This window comes from Plectropomus leopardus, chromosome 22 (assembly GCF_008729295.1).
Source record: "Plectropomus leopardus isolate mb chromosome 22, YSFRI_Pleo_2.0, whole genome shotgun sequence".
Classification (NCBI taxonomy): Eukaryota; Metazoa; Chordata; class Actinopteri; order Perciformes; family Serranidae; genus Plectropomus; species Plectropomus leopardus.
The window spans coordinates 17,577,096-17,599,234 of record NC_056484.1 but is presented as its reverse complement, the minus strand read 5'-3'; the positions used below and the strand labels follow the sequence as shown (position 1 = coordinate 17,599,234).

The 22,139-nt window shown below is 38.9% G+C and overlaps 1 protein-coding gene across 4 annotated transcripts in view; it reads left to right on the top strand.

Moving 5' to 3' along the window:
- Positions 1–22,139, top strand: part of dock4b (dedicator of cytokinesis 4b) — a 166,579-nt gene that overhangs the window by 98,524 nt on the left and 45,916 nt on the right. For all 4 annotated transcript variants that reach the window (XM_042511801.1, XM_042511802.1, XM_042511799.1 and 1 more), the window contains exons 18-29: positions 121–274; positions 2,467–2,564; positions 2,745–2,828; positions 5,189–5,289; positions 6,176–6,257; positions 7,916–8,086; positions 11,260–11,449; positions 12,074–12,210; positions 15,645–15,779; positions 18,470–18,568; positions 20,033–20,127; positions 21,549–21,624. In XM_042511801.1, coding sequence (XP_042367735.1) covers positions 121–274; positions 2,467–2,564; positions 2,745–2,828; positions 5,189–5,289; positions 6,176–6,257; positions 7,916–8,086; positions 11,260–11,449; positions 12,074–12,210; positions 15,645–15,779; positions 18,470–18,568; positions 20,033–20,127; positions 21,549–21,624 — 1,422 coding nt within the window. The remainder of the gene's footprint in view (positions 1–120; positions 275–2,466; positions 2,565–2,744; positions 2,829–5,188; positions 5,290–6,175; positions 6,258–7,915; positions 8,087–11,259; positions 11,450–12,073; positions 12,211–15,644; positions 15,780–18,469; positions 18,569–20,032; positions 20,128–21,548; positions 21,625–22,139) is intronic.

The window sequence follows — 22,139 nt, the reverse complement described above, 5'->3', positions numbered from 1 at the left end:
TTCAGCTGACAATAATATTAATATACAAACTCTATGACATTTTGTACCCACCTATAATCCCTTTTTTACCAGTTTACAAAATGTGTGTTTTTTTTCTCTCTTTCCTTCCCTCGTTTCCAGTGTGAGGAGAACACCAGCTTGGCAGACTGCTCACGCTACCTGAAGCTGCCATTCTCCAAAGCCAACCTGCCGTCCAATAACCAGACTCTGAAAGGCACCAAAGAGTCTTTCTGGATCACCAGCTTCCTCTGCTCCACCAAGCTCACACAAAACGGTAAACTCGACTCAGGGATTGACATTTTGGCCGTTTGCCCGGTGAGGTGTTTTGGCTGCTGCGTTCCAACTCATGTCACATTTTAGATTGCAGTGTGGTTGTGGACTAGCTGGTCCTGTGCTCCTGCTTTGCTCTGTGGATCAGGTATAGAACTGTTGGGCTGAAAAAACATCACTTTTCCCATTGATTAAATGTGGGCAACGGCGGTAGGGTCGCAAAAGGGGGCTGAAAAAAATTAAGCAGAATGTTATAAGTTTAAATATTTGGGAAAAAAAGAGAAATTTCAAAGAAAGGAGACTTCCATGGCCTGTCATGTAACTAACGTTTACAATAGAGAGATACCATCAGTCCAGGGTTACCAGTAATACAGTTTATTTTTTCATTTTTTACAGTGTAGAAACAAAAAACACAAGTGTAGAACAAAGGGTGTTTAGCATATAAAATAAATGAATAAAAGGAAAAATATAGAGTTGACTAAACATATCCAAACAAAAAGAAAGGCGTTTCAGGGAAATATCACTTTTCTTCTTTTAAATTTCCTAGCTAGCCACCTAGTAGATTGACAATGCTGAAAGAACAAACAATGATAACCATGCACCAGCAAAAACAAATGCAAACAGTTACCAACTGTTTCTGCTTAATGGCTTAAATAGTAAATGGAGCTGCACTTACAGTATTTTGCACCTTTCTAGTATTGCAATCACTCAAAGTGCTTTTACACAACCTGTCATATTCACCAACACTTTTACACATGGGTAGCTGAGGCTTACGTACAGGGTGTCACCTTCTTCTCAGCTTAAAAGCACTCACACAACAATGTAACAGCCATCTGGTGCAATTTGGGGTCAGTATCTTAATCAAGGATACTTGTGGACTGAAGCAGCAGGAGAACGCCAACCCACTCCACATGTAGCCACAACAGCTTAATGTCTAAAATAAATATATTTCCTAATATGATCTTGCTAGTTTTGATCTTACGCCCTTACTTTTCGAACTATTGTTTCTCTTCTTGGGCACTGAGCTAAACTGCCAGTCAGAGTGATTTAACTCACCCTGGTGTGGATTTAAAATGCTGAGTCGGTTGATAGAAAGCAGACATGGGCTGACTAGCGCCAACCGTGCAGGACGCAACACAAAAACAAAGGCAAAATTTGACCGATGGGCAACTGTCAGAGCTCTTATAGCCAAAGCAGTGACAACGCTTCACAACATGCTAATAAAATGGTAAAATGCCATATGATAACAAGCAAAAAGAAGGGAATGACAAGCTCTATGCAGGTGAGAAAGTGTCATTTCTATCCAAAGCATTCAAGGGTGTGAAAAAAAAACCTGTGAATATGCAGCGTGGTGGGAACACTCACTAACGAACCTATAAATGGTTGCTTTCAGAAATCTGCCTCACAGAGTGGGAACTGTAGTCTTATTTCAGCAGGATGAGCTCGTCACTGATATGTTCGCCCTCATTTATACTGTGGTGAACAATAGCCAACAATAATCATTCATTGAAACTGAAAGCGCAGCAAAGGAGACTTTTGTTTTTCTCCATTCAGCCACTGGTGTGTCCTAAACTTTGTTTTTCCAGACTGCAAAAAAAATCAGTGAATGATGAATCATTTTTTACCTCATTAAGTAGATGGTAGAATATACAAACAGAAAGGCTACAGGCACAATTCAGCTGCAACAGGCTGTTCATTTTCCTGCATACATTTGATTTTGTCGCTGAATTGATTATAGAAGTATTGCAGTGTGTTTTGATGACAAAATTAGCTTGACAGATTGCTTAAAAAACAAATGCAGTCACGCACGCGCGCACACAGGCACAAATTTCAAAGTTGCAAAAAAGACACGCTTCAGGTTGAACTGAATCTGAAGAGACAGCTAAAAGACTTTCTTCTCGAGGCTAATGTTTTATTCATGCGCATGTCTGGGGACCCTGGCTCAGGAAAATGACTTTTTATCTCCTTTATCCCGCTGCACTTGAAAATGTCATCATTTGTTTGGATTCTGTGGAGTTTTTGGGGCTATAATTGAAGGGTGCGGTGATGCTTTGTGATCTGAGGTGTGCTCTGCTCCCATAATCCTGCACTTCTTCACAAACAAACGCCAGATATTTCTTGATCTCTTGTGCTTGTCGCCGCTGTTTTTCTGTATCTCCCTCATTTGCTTCTTCTTTTTTTTTTGTCTTTCTCCAGGAGATATGCTGGACCTGTTGAAGTGGCGAGCCCACCCCGAACGGATCAACGACAGCCTCTCGAAGCTGAAGGAGATCGATGGCTCGGAGATTGTCAAAGTAGGCCCACGATGAGATTTCTCTGCGCCAAATTGCTCCCGCTATCCTGGCATTTGTAGTATCGATTGTTTTTGATTCGATTTCAGTCCACAGGGATGTTCAAAAACTGAAAAGTGAAGTTAATTTGATGCTGCAGCTCACACATGCACAAACTCCCTTTTCTTCTGCTCCCTGCCACAGTTTCTCCAGGACACCCTGGACACTCTGTTTGGTATTCTGGATGAAAGCTCGCAGAGATATGGCCTCAAGGTGTTTGATTCACTGGTAAGTGCTGGAATTTTCCTGTTGTTGGTTTGTTCTGTTTCCTCTTTTCCTTCATATGTCAAGCACAATCTCAGTGTTTGAGTCAAACACAGACTTACTGATGGAGAAAGATGGAGTGATGTAACATCACAGAGCTCGCTGAACCAATCTCATCCCGGTCACGCTGCAGTGCGCTGATAGAGCGAGGCCTGTGATCGATCCCTCTCTCTCTCTCTCTCTCTCTCTGACTCTCTCTTTCTCTGTGTCTCTCTCTACATCAGTCTCACGCTGACACATGAACACACTTTCTGCTCTCAGCGTGGCGTTATCAGTGATGAAAAGGCCCAGCGAGCCGGGGTAGTCATCAGGTTTCTGTTTTTGCGGTTTTGAGATCAGTCCAACAAGTCTGACATGTGGAGTTATCTGTCTGTGGTTGAACAAATTCGGTGCATTTCACAAAAAAAGCTTGCACACGAGGGAAATGTGGAGGATTCCAGCTTGTGAATGGCCCTCTGCATGGGTGGAATATGATCTCAATCAAAGAAAATAAAACGCAGGTCTCTTTTAAAAACAGTCGAAGGCATTCTGTAGGGTTTGTGAAAAATGAAAATGGCTTTATTTAACATGACAGTATGTGTTTTAAATGACTAACAGTGTGACTGACAGGTCCTCTGAAGGGTCAAGGGGTAAAAAATCATGCAGCCACTGTCAAAGTGGTTTGGATTGGCTGTTTTGTTGTATTTATCGATATTTACAACTATTTGTACATGTAAATTCTCTCTCACTCTCTTTTTACATTGTTTTTGTCATATTTTTATATAGTTTTTTTCTATTGGACACATGTAGTGAAAGTAAAATCATGACTGCTTTATGAGACAATGGGCACCTTTGGCACAGATATGCAAAGGGCCCCACCACCTCTTCACGTGCCTCTTTTATAGTCATATCTCTTTGGCATTTCTTTGTCTGTTTTTGGTTGTTTTGCTCATTTTCGTTGTTGTTGTGCGTCTCTTTGCAGTTCCTTGGAATCTCTGTGTAGTCTTTTTGTGTATCTTTGTCGTTGTTTTATGTTTCTTTTTGGTTGTTTTGCCCATTTTTGTTGGGTTTTTTTGTCTCTTTGCAGTTCCATTGCATCTCTTTGTTTTTTGTCTCTCTTCGTAGATATTTTTGGTCTCTTCCTGGTCAGTACATGTTAATTTATGTGACATACTGCAGGTCAAGGCCAAGGGGGTCCTTACACTTAAGACCCTTTGGCCTGTGCCCAGTTATTAAGTAATCCATCTATACCTTAAATAATGTGCAGACAGGTGTTTTGTATCTGTTGAGTGTGATTTCTCTTTTTTCTTTCTTTTTACCTTCTCATTGTTGATTTCCCATACGAGTGTCTAAGTTTGAGGTTTAATGTAAAGACGATATATACAATAATTACAATCTAAAAGAAATTAAGCACTTTTTTTTCATATTATGAGTTTTCTTTACCAAATAAATGCACATATTTAAACATATTTCTTATATTTCTTCCCTATAATTTTTCTACTTTTACATTTATATGTTTAATTCATTATGTATAGTAGCACTTTTTATTTTTTTGTCTCACATAGTTATTATTTTCTGTTTCTGTTTTCTTGTAGTTTCACTATGCCTAGACACAGTATGTTAGCACCAAGAACAGCAACTGCAATTTCTCATTTTTCCCCTGGGGATCAACAAAGTTTTTCTGATTAAGCACTTTGCCAAAAAAAACCAAACAGGTTTCACATCAAATTGTTTTTTGGTAGCCTAAAGGAATAGTTCACCTGCAAATATGACCATTTTTGTAACAATTACTCAAGAAAACTCAAGAAAGAAGCCTACACAGTAAATGAAAAATCCAAAGAAGGCCAATATTCTTGATGAATTAAAGTCACTGGGACCTTGTTTTACCACAGAACTGCATCAAAACATCTGTATACAAACTCACACAACTCAGGCAGTACAATCAAGGAGTAATTTTTCCAGTTTTATGCTCAGTGCTTCCCGATTCAATGAATGAGAAATGTTAAAACAAACAAACAAAAAAAAAACTTAAATAACTTCCAACAAATAGGCCTAATAAAATGAAAAGCTTGTTTTATAAATTCCATTTACAAGCACTGACATGCCCTGAAAATGAGTAGGAAGAAGTTTACACTTGTGTGTCCACTTGAGTGAATGGTGAAAACATGCAGTCTTGAGTTTTGATATTTAATTCATCAATGAGAAGCTTCAATAAAAAAGCTGGAACAGACTGATCTGAAATATATATGATAGTGTAGTATAGTGTGTGAAATATGTCAGGTGAAAAACTGAATTTTGTATGTTAAGGAATACTTTTTAAAATATGTTCTCTATTTTATTCTCAGGTCCATATCATCAACCTCCTCCAGGACAGCAAATTCCAGCACTTCAAACCAGTCATGGACACCTACATTGAGAGTCACTTTGCCGGAGCTTTGTCCTACAGGTACGTGACGTCTCATCCTTCACTTCCTCAGATGCTGCAGCACCTTGAGTGTACAACAAGGCAGCCTTCCCCGTCTATTATATTCTAATGACACACAGTATCACATGGGCAGGCAGGCTGACCTGCGTCAGTGCTGAGAGGCAGCTCTGTTCTGTGCTGCTGTTCAGTCAGCCAGAAGTGTGAATGAAATGCGTATGGTGCCCCCTGGCTGATGAGATATGAAATTGTGCTTTTGCTTCCTTACCTCCTCATTTCTTCTCCTGACTGTCACAACCACATACTCACAACCTGCTGTTCTCGCCGGCTGTCTTCTTCACACTCTCTGTACCTGTTAAGATATCGTGCTGGCGCTGTCTTCTTCTCTTTTTTTCAGTCATCGCACGCAGCCACGCAGAACGCTGCTGCCACATCCATCTGCTTCAAACTCTCTCACCTGCGTGATATTGTTTCATTGGAAGTGTCACACCTTAATTAATTAACACAGAAATTATTAAAACAATCTAAAGTTTTTTAAAGGGAACCCGGATGTCATCCAGTCCTGATTAGAGAAAGAAAATCTTCTCATTTAGTAATCACTGTCTGCCTTCTTTTGTCACCAGCTTGCTGTTGCAAAAACAGACGCCTCTCTTGAAGTATCTGTCTCGATTTGAAGAGTCTCAACTGACTTAAAGACAGGAACAAAAGATTTTTATTTATTTTGTCCGTCATCTTAAAATCATCACTCTCGACAACATTCAGAATTTACTCTGAAATTGGTAAAACGCTGTGTAATTAAGTGTTTCATTTCAAAACACTGGGTTGCCTCATCTTGAACCCAGTGAGAGGAGATGTGTGCGATGTAGCTCGGGGTGTGTGTGGTGATACTGTGCGTGTGTGTCTTCTCCAGGGACCTGATCAAAGTGCTGAAGTGGTACGTGGACCGCATCGTTGACGCAGAACATCAGGATCACATACAGCAGGTGCTCAAGGTGAGACAAGTGCTCATACACGTGCAGGACACACGTACAGGTGATGTTTTCAGAAGACGCACAATCAGGGATATTTACACACAATTAGACCATCAACACAGGCGCATCCAGAAATACAAACAAACAAACCTCTCGCTGCCACTCTTTATAATTGCCCCCCCTCTCCCCTCCATCAGCAGTGAATACATCGCGCCACCATTCATTATTCCCCTCCTCAATCTATTACGCTGCATGCAATTTTAATCAGCAAAAATGCAGTGCCTCTGGTTGTTGGGAAGCCACATCACATTATTCAAATGACTCATGCAGATGCGGCGTCAGAGAGGCACATTGCGGCTCCTGTACTGTGGTTTCCCATTTATCATTCACGCCACACGTTCTGTAGCAGAAGTAAATGTTACTCTGTCATGCAGTAAATAATAAATGAGCGATGCACCGCAGACCTGTTTGCAGCGGTTTGAATGATCTATAGGATGTCTTTCGTTCGTTGTTTTTTTTTTAGAGTTCCTCTTTTAGACATGTTTACTTCTGTAGCAAACATGAAGTGTGTTATCTTAAGACAACTTTGTCATACTTATGTAATAAAGAAAAAAGCAGGTCACTCTGATTGTACAGTAGATACATTTCACAATATTGTAGTCGAATGATTTATATCACTTTCTGTTCAAAAAGTAGTTATTTTACCTATTTGATTAAATAACTGTCTACCAGAGTCCGGCACGGGACAATCTTTTCTCTCTTGGTATTTTCAGCAGTATTTCTCCTTGCTTCCTGCAGCCTTTTCTCAAACAAAGCTTGTCTTCTTGAAATAAACAGCTACATACCAAGAAGAAAGAATATGAAGTGTTCAATGTCCTCCAATGTGTATTTTTTATTGAGTCACTTTTCCTGTGGAAACGTTAAATGATGCAAACCACCTTCATATAAAAGTAGTGTCTGCAGTGGAAACACAAAATCTGCAGCCCAATCCCAAAATAGAAAATCCTATAATAACCATGTGCTCGAATAATTTGGTTAGGCGGTTTGTTAAAAATGATGATTTTGGGGACATTTTATACTCATGAAACTAATACATTATATTTTAAAAATTAAGGTAATTAAGTAAATACAATTTAAATGAATATCCTTTGCTCATCTCCACAGTTAATTATTATTTTTATTATTTTATTTGAATATATTTCTGATCCAACACCTGCAATCTGACCCGCATGTCGTTGTTTTTTTTGTTTTGTTTTTTTTTTATCAAGAACTGAAATGAAATGGACTCAGCTATCTTAACCAGGGCTACACCTTTTTAAGTGTTATGATTTTTTCAATCACTATTTTATATAAAATGTAAGATAATCATGAAAAATGCATATCACAAGCTTCAAAAGCCCAAAGTCAGCTCTTTGCACTCTTTATGTCCTCTAATTACTTGTCCAAAACTGAATTATATTCCATTCACAAAGATAATAAACAGAAAAAAGCTGCCACCCTCACATACACAAACAAATACCATACCATATTTTGCTTGAATATAAACTGAGCCAGGGGCAGAATCTAATGTAACATGTTACTTTAACCATTTTCAACTCAAGGGAAATCTAATTAGTTGTTTTTTTTTCTATTTAAACACAGAACAATGATAAACGACAATCATTCTTTTTGTCCTCTAGGCCAGCGAGTACATCTTCAAGTACATCATCCAGTCCCGTCGGCTTTTCTCATTGGCAACAGGAGGCCAGAACGAGGAAGAGTTCCGAGTCTGCATCCACGAGCTCTTCATGTCCATACGCTTCTTCCTCTCACAGGAAAACAAAAGCACCAGCCCCGTGGCACAAACACAGGTACCCATGGGTGTGGTGTGTCTGTTTGTGACACGTATCTACATATCTAAACCCTCACATCTCTGATGTGAACGTGTGAATCTGCACCTGTCAGAACTTGTGCACCACATTATGTTTTCTCTCTCTGTTAATGCAGTTGTGATAGGTGAGAAATTGTTTGTAATTGAATTTCATGCTGCCAGAGGGGCAGGAGACGGAATAGGCATTTCCGTGGCAGCTTTTCCATTTCCGCTGGGAGGTCTGCACAGCAGGGCGGCCGCCCTCGCCGATTTTGAACAAGCAAACCAAAACAAACAAGCTAAAGACGCCGAAGATAATCCTAATTACACACCAGAAACAGATGCTTGTGTGGTTTTGTGTGTGTATTTTATGCACTCTTGTAGGGAAATACCCGCATTTTTGCTTCTGTGTGTGGATCTTCTGTCTCTTCTTTTTCTGCTGACTTGTCCGTGTTCTCCCCCTCTTCCTCATCGCCTCTTGTTTTGCTCTTTTGTATTCTCATTTGCCTCTCTTTTTCAGTTATTTCTATTTAGTCCATTAGAGTGGTCTACTCATTTAATCAGTTCAATTCCAGGCTGCTCTCAGCGCTCAAGTCAGGCAAAACCTGAGCAAAAATGTGTGTGTGTGTGTGTGTGTGTGTGTGTGTGTGTCATTCCCTTAAGTATGTTAATAATTCCTTTTCTTTATTGCTTTGTTTGCCTCACCCATATTCCCTCATCCTGAACACATTTTTTATTCTAACGTTATCGGAAAATTGCTTTCTTTTTTATTACTTTGTCAGGTTTTCTCATCACAGCTCATTTAAACAATTGTAATAGTCTACTCAGGAGACTGGCAGTTTTGTTTTCAAACCCTCCAGTCACTTTTGTAATTAATTCACCTCGCTTTGAGGCCAGAAAAAGCGTGAAACATTAGCTATTCCACTTGTGCCCTCTGCATGCCCTCCTGAAAGCTCCACTTCATCCCTCCGTTGACTCCTGATCTCAACTAATCTGTATTCTCAACACAACAGTGGCTGTGGGAAGATGCAGGCCAGACTAATGCTGATCCAAGTTGATCTGTGACATGTGGGCACACACACACATTGGTCCAACACACAAAAACACATATAGTACACATAAGCAGCAAAGCCAAGTCGCTTTAATTTAGCACATCACCTGAAATGTGTTGTGGCTTTCATCACAGGATGACGTTGATGTTGATGCCTGGAGCTGATTTTACTTCAATAGCAGAGACCTTATCTACGTTCCCTGAATATTGTTGTATTCATAAAGTGATCAATAAGAGTTTCTGCACAGATGGCATTTGCCGTGGGGAAAAATAGTGTTAGGGAGCAACTGGTTCCTCTGAGCAATTAACACAGGATTTCTCAAACCTTTCTGGTCCAAATTATTGCATAGCAGTAACCTCCAGGGTTGAAAAACGAAACCAATGTTGAAGTGCCAAATCTGCAGTTCCTCCAAAGGCCACTTGAGACTGGCTCGAAAAACAAGTTAATCCCTGTGGACCTCCGTGTATAAAAGCCCAACTTTACAGCAGAAATTAACGTGTTTACAGTCTGGTATGAAAAAAACTGTTTTTGGTCTCTATAGCTAATTTCAACTATCCTGACAACTGTACAGGCGATTAGTTTTTAATACAACTTGCCTGTTTAAATTTGATCAAGGCTTGAAGTCACAAATAGTTAAGGCAAGCTTTGAGTCATAGGTGGGTGCTGTCTATTGACTAGTTGCTATGAAGGTGACAACGTAGGTAACATTACCATGACTCAACCCCAGATGCGAAAAGTATGGAGGTGTAGCTGTTGCCGTTACTATTTTAATGTGTTTTCAGTTCATGAAACTTAAATGTAATGGATTTGGTCACCAGAAAAAAAATATTGTTCAGCGTTTGGTTGTATCAAAAATCTCCCCACGGCATGAAATGAATTCGCTGATGCTATCATGCTTACCATTATTTCATCAAAATTTGACATGGATCCTTTTTTATTCGTTGTTTCTGCAATTATTGTTAATGACTGACACAAATTTGTGGGTTTGGGGACCATTAACTTGTTTTGGGCATATCAGAAAAAGTTTTAAAGCCACTGTTGCAAGAAGTCAGATGTTCACTTTTTCAGTCAAGTGCATTTTGTTTTAATGGTTCTATGCTTGTTGTCTGTAAGTGAAAATTTGTATTAGCATTATCACAGTTTACCATAGCTGTAAATGCGCCATGCTTACGAAATTAGCAGCTAGCATTAGCTCCACCTACCCTCTCATCCAAATACGGTCACCTCTGGCGCCTACAATCCAACATGGCGGTGGTCAAAATGCCAAACTTGAGGCTTCAAAACTTGATTCGACAAACCAATGGGTGATACCTGCTACATTTGCTACGTTCTTTTTTTAATTCAGGCTGTTGTTATTACTTTATATGTGTCTTTTATGAAACAATTATAAAGATTACAGTGAAAATAATGTTACTAATGTTTTTATGCTGATTTAAAGCAAAATATGAATTATGGATGTCTTCTGTTGCTCCTGTCTGAGTGTCGACCCCAGAGAAAACCTCAGAATTAGCTGTTACCACCAAGCAGCCTTTAATGAGCAGCAATACTTTCCAACTCTTTTTTGCTCCATCTGACCTGCTTTTCTTACAAAAGTAAACACCTGTGAAAGTGAAAGAGTGTCGCTGATAAATGGTTTCTGTCCTCTGTCAGGCTTTCCTGAAAAAATGATGGTAAAAACAAAAAAAACAAAGAGACAGTGACTCACATCTGTAGATTTCTAGTAATCTTCATTTTTCAGTTGTGCAGCGAGAATCTGACAGAACCTGACAGGAAGAAAGAGCATCAGACTGAGAGCTACAAACAAGCGACGGACAGCAATCCCGCTGGAGTAGCCCTTAAATTGAATCCACCTAATCCCCGACTGCCAACCAAAACCACTCTAGGCGAATGATTCATTGCACAATAGTGGATGTTTACTTTTGTTTTCAAAACAAAACAGCTCTCAGTAAGCACCGACATATATGGATACAAAGAGTATTGTGTTATGGTTGAGTTTTCTTATACAACATAACCGAATTTTGTGTAATGAACTGTTTAATCCAGACCCCTTAAAGGACTGAACACAATTTGTTGTTGCCAGTTTATCCTCCCAAATGATTGAAAATCTCTCTGTTCTGTCTAGGCGGTGTTCCTGCGGACATTTCCAGCTGTTTACGGCGAGCTGTTGAAGATCTTCACAGTACGGGAGGTGGCCAACTTCGTCAGGGAGACACTGGGCAGCCTGCCCACCGCCGTCCACGCCGACTGCCTGGAGGCTGTCAAACTGCAGTGCATCACCAAAACGGTGGAAAGCCAGCTGTACATTAACCCAGGTAAAGACTTGCTCACACAAACAGATGCTCACTTTGATATGAATATATAATTAAAGCTTGTGAACACACTGAAAACCCAACACGGGGAAATTGGTGAGCAAATTGCACAAATGCAAAGTCATGCATACATATTATGAACAGGGTAAAATAAACAGCACAGAGGGAAACAAACAGATTCGAACAACTAGACTCATCTGCAAAATGCAGATAATAATCAGTCATACTTTGTAATGTGTGTTTGTTCTGCATCATGTACAAACAGGCTATTAGTCCATATTATCCTGATGGGTTGTGCTCTCCTGCAGTGCGGAACACACCTCGGCTAATTATTCCCCTACAGTGCACCTAAGGCTGTACACTGAAGCAAATTACCGTCAATTTTCAGCTTTCTCCCAAAGGCTTCATGTGGCAAGAAAACATCCCTCATGCAATTCACATTAATGTTACAGGAAGAATTACATTTAATTATGTTTGAGAAACATTTTGCACTTGCAAAGGCAGAACAAGAACTAAAACAGCCACAGAAGATGAGTGTGTTCTTCCCTGTTGAGCTTTGTTGTGTTCACTCCGTATATATTATTATGTCTTTGATGTGTGATAACAGTGTGTATGTGTGTATTGCAGAGTCACGGTGCATCCTGCTGCCGGTGGTGCTCCGTGTCCTCCAGGCACACATGCAGGAGCAGAGAGACCTGGTCATGTGTGCTCGCATCCTCACCAGCATGTTGTCCCTCATTAAGAAGGAGGAGAACGGCACTGCGGTGAGTATTACAGCAGTGATTGGTTGCCATGACACGAGCCCACCTCATCTTTAAAGGGGACCTATTATGATCATTTTTATTGTCATACTTGTGGTTTGACTTGAACAGGTTTAGATTATTTAATGTTCAAAGGACACTGTATTTTCCTCATACTGTCTGTATTCACCCTTTGTCTGAGACAGAGCACCTCTCTCATTAGGACCACTTTCAGTCACATCTTGTCTGATTGGCCAGCATTTCTGCACCATCATTGGAGCTGGGGAATGATTGTAGCAAAGTGTAGCGACACTTTTTACCATGATAAATCCCAAACAAAAAACGTCTGAAACACAATAAGACACTGTTTTAGCAGGGATCGGATCTGAAATAAGTGAGAAATTAACATTGACAACCAAGATTACATGGTTTTCTGACATTAGCATGTAGCTACCTGTAGTGGTGCACTTGCAGCCAGGGAATAAGTGTGTATAGCAACACTTTCTGACATGAATAATCATCAATAAAAGCTTCTAAACCAAATTCTTCAAAATTTAACATGTTCCAGCAGGAATATGACCCAAAGTTGGTGAGAAATTAACAGAATAAACAATCAAGTTTATATGTTTCCCTGACAATAGCATGTAGCTACATGTAGTGCAGTGTATGTAACGTAAGCACTTACAGTAATGTGCATGGAACAGATGACGATATAAAGAAATCTGTCATGAGCTGACGTCAGCTTGTCTCAAAAGTAGAAAAAATTGTTGGAAACAGAGTATTCAAAACGGCCTGATGCCTTAAGTTTTTGCTCATAGGGATAACTTTTCTACAAATTTTTTACCTCATTATTTGAAACTTTGATCATATTTAATATAAATAATCAAAACTGTAACATTATATTTATGTTTCAAAATAAAGACAGGCATAATAGATTTCCTTTGAGGGAGTTGTTCAACATTTTGGGAAATCTTATTCCCAAAATGAAATTCTTATTCGCTTTCATGCTTCAAAGTTCGATGAGAAGGCCAATACCACTTTCATTTTCCTATGAAGTTACTGCAAAGAGACTGTTAGCCTCACAAACACAAACAGCTAGCTCAACGACAAAACCCTAAATCCCCTGGGGATTGCCCATTGTTGTGACAGCCAAAAATTCCAAAATCCTGTTAGTCTGAGGTTGTGTTCTTCCAAAAATACACATTCCCTGCAGTTAAATAACCCATTCGCCAGGAAAATGTGTTTCTGTGAAACATGGATATGCTACACTTGTCACCAACGCTTTGGTGAATGTATGAATAGGTTTAGGAACAAACACACTTAGTCATGTTGAGGAAAAGACCAAGTTTTGATTGAAAACACCCACATTTGGTGGCACAAAGGTCACTGCAAAAGCCAGGATGGGTCCTTGAAAAACACCTGGGTTCAGTGGCTTAACTGCTGTTGGGAAACTGAAACTTAATGCGGGGAGCGTTTATTTTTGGAAAAACGGGACTTTGGAGTATTGGGCGTTTGCATTTGGGACATCTTAAGGACCACCGGGGTTTTGGAATTATGGGCCATTGGAACAATGACACCAAATCCTCCTGTCTTTGAGCTACGCTAAGCTAACCAGCTGCTGATGGTAGCTTCATATTGAACATACAGATAAAAGATTGATCTTCTGATCTGACTCTTTGCAAGAAAACAAATAAATGCTTATTCTGAAATGTTAAACTGTTTCTTTAAACTTTCCAGCGTGCTCACTGCGGTGGCAGCTGCAGAAATTAACTTCAACAAATCAGCATTTTGTCGCATAAACAAAGAGTAATTTGGCTACAATTTTTCAAGTAAAAAAAAAGGGGTTTTTTTACATTTTATTATGGATGAAGTTTCTGTATAATTAGGCATAATTCTTTACAGTTAGAATACATTTTCTTTGCTAATTTATGAGACTGTACAAGAGAATCGCCATCCATAATAAGTGGAAAAGAACTTTAGAGGAAGTCAAAGCTATAGGAATTAGTCTTACAGCCATTTCCTCTCCAATGCATTGCAATAGTAGATTGCTTTGTTGTGTATATGGTCAATTAGTCTTTGCAACAAGGACATTGGCAGCCGTGCAGTTCAGTAATGAGACCCATCAATTTAACAGTGGCCATTGTTGCAATGGCAGTCACTGAGAGTCATGTGTGTGTGTTTGTCTGATTTTTGTGTGTGTGTGTGTGTGCGTGTAAGCAGCTCAGGTTGCCTGACTTGCACTGTTGGCTGCTAGAGGGGCAGCTAGTGGTAGGACACACACACACACACACACACACACACACACATACACACACACAGGGAGACTGGCACCACATCTAAAGGGAAGTGACAGCCAATGTGCCAGTCAGAAGCTCCTTCTCATTATCGCTCTGTCCAAAACCTGTCTGTCTTGTCAGGGGTAGAGACTAGAGGGAGATGCACGCACACACATGCACGCACGCACGCACACACACGCACGCATGCGCGCGCGCACACACACACACACACACACACACACACACACACACACACACACACAGCAGTTTATCCTCCACTCTCTTTGAGTTGCTTTTTAATCTTAAACTGTCTCTCTCTCTCCTTTGTATTCCATCTTCTTTTATTCTTTTCCATTCTCTTCTTTCTCTGTGAATTTAGTTTCAAAATGTTGCTCTTAGCCTTGAAACTTCTTATTAGTCCCCAAACTTACTGGTTCAAGGCTCATTAAAAGTGCGATGAAAGTAAGATTTCAGGGTAAGAAGCGCAGAGTTTGGCTCTGAGGCAGAGTGATGCTAGTTGTCGATCTCGGTTCAAGGTTGCACTGACAGAGAAGCACAAGTAGAATTCAAATTAGTCAAGATGACTTTAAGGGAACGTTTATGTAACTTTTAGAAACCCTGACATTTTAGATTTTGGCTTTTCTTTTCCTGTATATATCAACCCTTTAAAACCTGGATTCTCATCATTTATATTTGTGCTGCATTCAGACATCTTTCACAAGTATTTGACCCTTTGAATACTGAGCCAAATGGTTCCCTTACATTGGAAAACATGGCAAAAAGGCAATGACGCACTTGGCAAAAAAATGTACCACAAATTTGAGAAGTTAGTAAAAAAGAAAATTGTTTTAAAATAGTTTTTTTTAGAAAGATAGGAGGATTATTAGAAAATTATCCTTAAAAAACAGGGGAAAATATACAAAAAACTGTATTTATAATTATATTTTATATTCAAAATCATGTTATAAAAAATTATATGTAGTAAATACATAACATACTTATACTTACATACTTTTTAAAATTTCTTTGCAAATTTTTTGGACCATGTCTTGTTAAGTTCTCCCTGTCTTTTTGAAAGAAATCAAACCAATTTGCTCAGGTTTCAAATGGTTAACAAAGTAAAGTAAGCTGTGGCTGTTGCCTGTAATTTATGTTTAAGCATTTTTTTTTTCCTTTGTGCAGGAGCCGGTGGTCTCCGAAGAGGTGGAGCTAATTGTAGAAAGCCTGCTGGGAGTTTTGCTGAGAACCATCCTGGAAATTAGCAACCGACCGCAGCCTGCTGGACCTGCCATGAGACTGCAGTTCCAGGATGTCACTGTATGTGTGCTACATTATGTGTCCGTCTTTGTGTGTACGCTTACCACTGCAAATTGTTTTGGGATTTAACAAAATGTGCAGGAGTAATTATAGATTTAAAATTGAGTTGCTGTGGCAGAGACTATCATTTGTCTAACATTATTAACATTAATGGCAATAATTAAGATTTATAATACAACACAGCACAGAGAGGTGAATGGTGATGTGGATTATAATGAGATGATCATCACTGTGTGCTGATGGAGGCTCAAGGAGGGGTGGGTCCACTTGTAATAGAGCTCTGCTAATGTTGCTACAATTCTTACTGGTCGCCAGTAGAGGTTAATGAAGGGCATACTGCAAATTCAATATATTAAAGAGCTTTCTTTCCTGTGGCAAAGGATATAAAGGATGGGGATGGGCATTTGAAGTCATTTTCCATATTCTCTCATTAAGTTAGCATAGATAACTCGCAAAAAAACAGAAAAACAACAACAAAAACAACAAAAACGTGAGAACAGGAATATAAATAGGCCATCTTTGGTTAAAAAAAAAATACAATTGCAATTCATTTATTGAACAACCAGGCTTCAATTAGCCTATTAAACCATACATTCAAAGTTAACCTCAATAAAAAAAAATCTTGAAAAAGCTGACAATATTTAAAGGGGAACTATGCCCATTTTCAGAATTCATACATGTTAGGAATATATACTCCTAAGGTCTAAGACAGTCTAAGAAAGACAGCTCAGTAAACTCTAGACATGGCTATTGGCAAGTGTGAGCCGTGAGGACATGTTAAGTTTAAACAATATTAATGATAATGAAATCGTAATTCTAGAAGCACTAATTGACATGAATTAACCATAACCTTGTTTAAACTTTACAAGCCTAATTTAGACATAAATATATTCATTCTTGTTTAAAGTCCCAGTGAAACAGAAGTTAGAGTGTCTTTACCTTCTAAGCTTTGACATATTTCCCAGCAAAACAAAAATATTTTAGCAGTGAGCAGTTACAAGAGGGACTGAAACAAATCGCTCACATTTAATTAGACTGCTAAAAACTGGGCTGACTAAGAGTTTAGCACCCTATGGAGCCACAGAGGACTGCTGGCTCCACACACACCTCCCTATCGGTTAGATCAGAAGATGAATGAATTAGCTCTGGGCTATATTGTTTTAGAAATGAAAACAAAGGTTTAGCCCACCAGTATCGAAACACACTGGTCCCCATGGTCATGGAAAACCTGAAAAAGTCATATAATTTCACAATCACATTTTCCATCCCTTTAAAAGTCATGGAATTATTATAAAGTTTTGGAAAAGTCATTGAATTTTGTTGTGTGTAATGAAATTGTTACATTAATCTTCTGAGAAGTGTAATATAATGGCAAATGTATTTATTTTGCTGTCAAAGTAACATACCTCTAATGTGCGCTGATGTGTTGCGTTTGTTGACAATCGCATACATCTCTCCCTTCAAATATGCTTGCTGAAATTAGTTGGAATAGAGTTTGAATCTGATCCGATGTTTAAAAAAACTCCTGGCAAGTGGGAAAAGAAAAAAAAAATATTATGGGTCCTTTTAAAAGTCATGAAAAAGTCTTGAAATTGCAGTGTGTATAGCTAGTCGACCAAAGTCTCATTTGACAGGATGAACCTTTGTAAACGCCCCCGAGAGCTGGATGACTCATCAAACGTTTGAAACTGTTATACCTTGTTTTACAGAAAGAGAAAAGGCACAGATTTTGATGTAGAAATACTTCCATGATGATTTTTTGACAGAAATTTGGCATAGATTATGAGATAAATGATCAATTAACACAGAGACAAGGGATTCAAACTGTGAAAATGTTGAGGTTTTTCTTTTTTCGTTTCATTGAGACTTTAGAAAAAAATCAGCTCTTCCACATGCTCTGAGAGAGGTGAGTGTAGAGTCAATTTAGTCCTGCTGTGGAGAAGATTTTTTGGATAGAACAGTGTGTGTACTCAGCACACTCAGCGTTCTGGTGGGATGGGATCCGCAGCTCATTGAAATACTTCGCCAACTTTTTGGAATTGTAACTGATGTACCTGATGACATTTAATTCAGACAATGTCAGACAGTCAGACAATGATTTATGTTTGTTAAGAATTATTTGTATGAAGAATATAGTCAAGTCTGCTATGAATTCTGTTTTTTTCATTTTCATTTTCGAGTATAATTTGACAAAACAAGTATGAGAACAACAAAATCAATGAGTAAACTATTTAAAAATAAATAATATAAAACTGCAAAATAATACAATAAATAAAATAAAACACATCAATACATTAGCTACGGTTACAAAACATGTCTTCTCTCCATACATAGCTACATACAGTCTAGCCAGCTAGTTCGTGAGCAGAGGTCCATCAAAGGCTCCCATGTTTTCAGAAATATGTACAATATATTTTTTAGGGCATTAATGAGCTGTTCAAGATGTAAAGTGATAGAACAACAATTCTGTGTTCAGCTCAGTTTGTTAAACTATTTTGTTTCTTTTCTGTATACAATGTTAAACCAACGACATGAGCTGTTTGCTTTGTTACTGTGTGTTTGTATGAACAGTATGTGCATGGACCCTGAAAAGAATAGCCAATGCACCTCAATATTAATACTGATCATCGAGTAATCTTTTCTCTCTCTCTGTCTCTCTCTCTCTCTCTTTCGTTTTTTTGTCCTGTCAGGGGGAGTTCGTGGCGTGTTTGTTGGCCCTTCTGCGACAGATGAGTGACAGACACTACCAGCAGCTGCTGCAGGCATTCAGCAGCAAAGACAACCTGAGGGTAAGACCACTGCATCATCCATCTCTCTCATTCCCCATCTGTCAGTCTGCGGCTTCTCTCCCTCTGTACCCCCTTTCCCTGAGACCACATCAATCTTTTCTTTCCCATATATTTATCCTTTTCAAGCCACAGTGCGTTATGTCTTGCCATTGCTTGTCCGATGTGTGTATTGGCATATAAATATTGGGTAGATAGTGAGAGACGAAATTTCCATATATATGTTGTTTTTTGGATTTGACATTCTAATCTGTGTTTGTCAGAAAAACATTTGTTTTTCTCCCTGCTCTTTTTTGAGTCATCACTCCGGCTCCCCGCCTCTCAGCCTCTCTTTTCTCTCTGTTACTTTCTAAAAGTTTTTAGAAACTTCCCACTTTCCCTCAAGTGACTCACTCACTGCACTTGCAGACATTTCTGAAATAAATGTGTGCACACACATGTGTTTATGTGCTGTGCATGTAGGTATTTGTGACTGCACTGCAGTGAATCAGTGGTGGCAGGTTTCAAAAGGAAGAAGAGCAGAAAGACAAGAACACAGAAAAAGAGACACAGAGAAACTTAATGGGGTCACAAGTTCATCATAGTGATGTGTCACTTCGCTCAGTGTCAAAAGAGTAAAGACTGGTAATCTGCTCTTGTTAGATTGAGAAAGAAAGACAGTTTTCATGCTTTATTTCTAGTACTTTTATCTCAAGTATCAAGCGTAAGTGTCTGGAAGAGCTTGAGCCACTGCTGGACTTTGAAAAGATGAATTGAGATTTCACCATTAAATTAGACTGAATTTAAGCTGAGAAACAGTGGATGTCATTGTTTCAGCAGCATGGAGAGAGACACACACATTGACTGCATTTGGTTTCATACTGCACACAAATTCTTAGGTTAAAGTATGCGGCAGGTTCACGGTGATACATTTGAATCAGTATTTCTCCTTTTATTATGCCTCCATGCCAGAGATAGCTGTGGCTGTAAGCATTCTGTTTTCAGGTTGTCCATCTGTACGTCCATCCATTTGTCTGTCCACACTTCCTATTCTCATGAACGTGGTATCTCAAGAACGCCTGGGGGATTTTTTTGCGCAAATGTCCAGCCAAGCTGAATAATGAGCTAATGAGATTTTGATGGCCATAGATCAAAGGTCAAGGTCATCTTGACCCTGCACTCATCCTATTCTTAAGAACACTTTATCTGGCACAAACATCAGCTTTAAATTAAAGATGAAATGATATGAAACAATTCGATGGTCAAAGGTCAAGGTCACTGTGACCCTGTAAACCTTTAGGGGATTCCTTCAAATTTGGCACAAATGTCCACTTGGACTGAAAAATGAACTGATTAGAATTCAGTCGTTGAAAGTCAATGGATAAAGGAGAAATGTGGAGAAAGACTGTTGTGAAACTGCACAAGCTTGGAACCGATTTAAGGTTCCAGCATGATAACATTCCTGTGGTGTGTGTTTGTGTGTTCCAGGACTTTCTCCTTCAGATCTTCACCGTCTTCAGGATCCTAATCAGACCAGAAATGTTTCCCAAAGACTGGACCGTCATGCGGTTGGTCACCAACAAGTAAGATACACACACACACACACACACACACACACACACACACAGACACACACACATGCACACAGACACAGCTTTCATCTGCTGAAAGTTTCTTCATGGACAGTGTGCTTCACGTCTCTCTCTTAAAAGGTCAACTGTCCTTAGTTATCCAAGGTGATGTCTCTTTATGACATGATTATAATTTCAGCAACAAGGTGGGGGTACAAAAACACGTAAAATATTTTCCAACAGTGTCACTATTCATAAAAGTGAATGCACGTTAACACTTTGAAGGACACTATCAAATGCCGTGTATAAATGAAAAAAAAGAAGAAAAGGTCGCTGCTTTTATAAAGTAATGAAGGACCATGTTTTTGTGGTCGGGTGAATAGGGGACAGCTTTTCACTCATAGATATCACCCTGAAAGTTCCCCATTTGATTATATATATGAAGACATTTTTTTTAATTACTTTTTTGAAGTTCTGTTTAATTAAGCAAATGTATTATCTAATGCAGTATATGCCAATTTGCATAAATTTACTGTACAAAAATCTGAACATTGTATAAAGTCAGGTTTGGTTTCTTGTTTTATTTAGTTGACATATTAGATGGAATGTTGGATCTCTTTTTTATAACTATAAATCAGAAAATACTCTCAACAGCCATTAAAACATCAATTTTTAGCATATTTTTCAGACTAGCATGTTAAATGCATCGGGCTATGAATAATATGTGAACAAACATCTCTGTAAAAACCTTCAGAACAAAGGTAGGAATAAAACTGAAAAGTCTGGTATGTAAGCGTTACTGAAGTAGAGTTTTTGGCTCAGAGTGGAAAAAGAACAGACATTTTTTTAGACAAAATATTAGACACTGTTAACATTTTTACTAATAGATATCACGATCAAAGTTCTCCGGTTGATTACTTATATTAAAAATATTACTTTCTGTATTACAAATATTCTAGGCTATGTTTAAATATGCAAATGAGGCATTATATAATTAAATATTCACCTTTTGCATACATTTTAGAGCAGTGATCTGAGTGTAACTTAACACCAAAATGTGTATATTTAATGTATTCTGTCCAGTATGCTGAAAGAAGACATGTAGTTGACGCAAACAAGCCCCCAACATCTCAAAATAGACCAGTGCATGAAAAAACTGTTTTCACCTGCAGTATTGCCCCTTAAATTCAAAAAACTGGAACTCAGCTTCAGGTCATAATGGGACAAGAGTGCCCCTTAACTCTTTTTGTGTTTTCCTGTGGGCTTTTATATTTGACCCTCATCATAATTGAACGTAACTGTGAATTTTTCTGTACTTCACCTCACTTCACTCTACAAATGGGCCTTTTGAATGGCATTAAAATCATTCACAGTGATGCATTTTTCAGGTAACACAATCACCTTCTCCACCTCCTCTACTCTTTGTCTTCTAGTGTCATCATCACGACTGTCCTCTACCTTTCTGACGCTCTGAGGAAAAACTTCCTCAATGACAAGTTTGACTACAAGGTAAGCGTCTCTGTGACCCATGTGCTCTTGCTTTTAAAATGCGTTTCAGTGATCCCAAGACAAGTAGACAGCGGAGACACGCTGCCGCTCTCACCTGTGTTCACATCACGTCTCAGCTGACCACTTGTGTTCAGATTTTGTTTCTGCTTATATCACTTCCACTAAAAAGTGCTCCGACACAGTTATAACATCCACACTCTTGCCAGTCATGTTGGCAGTTATGTTGGTGCAGCTCGAGATATCGCTGTCAGCAGAATCCATCACGTCTACTTCAGCAGGTGAAAATGATGGATGTTCATGCAACACTTTGTCCATATCTGGTCCAGTTATCCAGTTATACAGCAACAGCGCCAAAACATCCACGTTCTGTATTGAGGATGTAGTCCTTGTTGGGGAGACATGAGTGTTTTTACTACAAAAGGTACCTAATCAAATACGTCCCAGACCATCTCTGCAAGTGGTTTGAGTGATCAGAGCACAATGCATCTTGGCAGTACTTAACATTTGGATTTAAC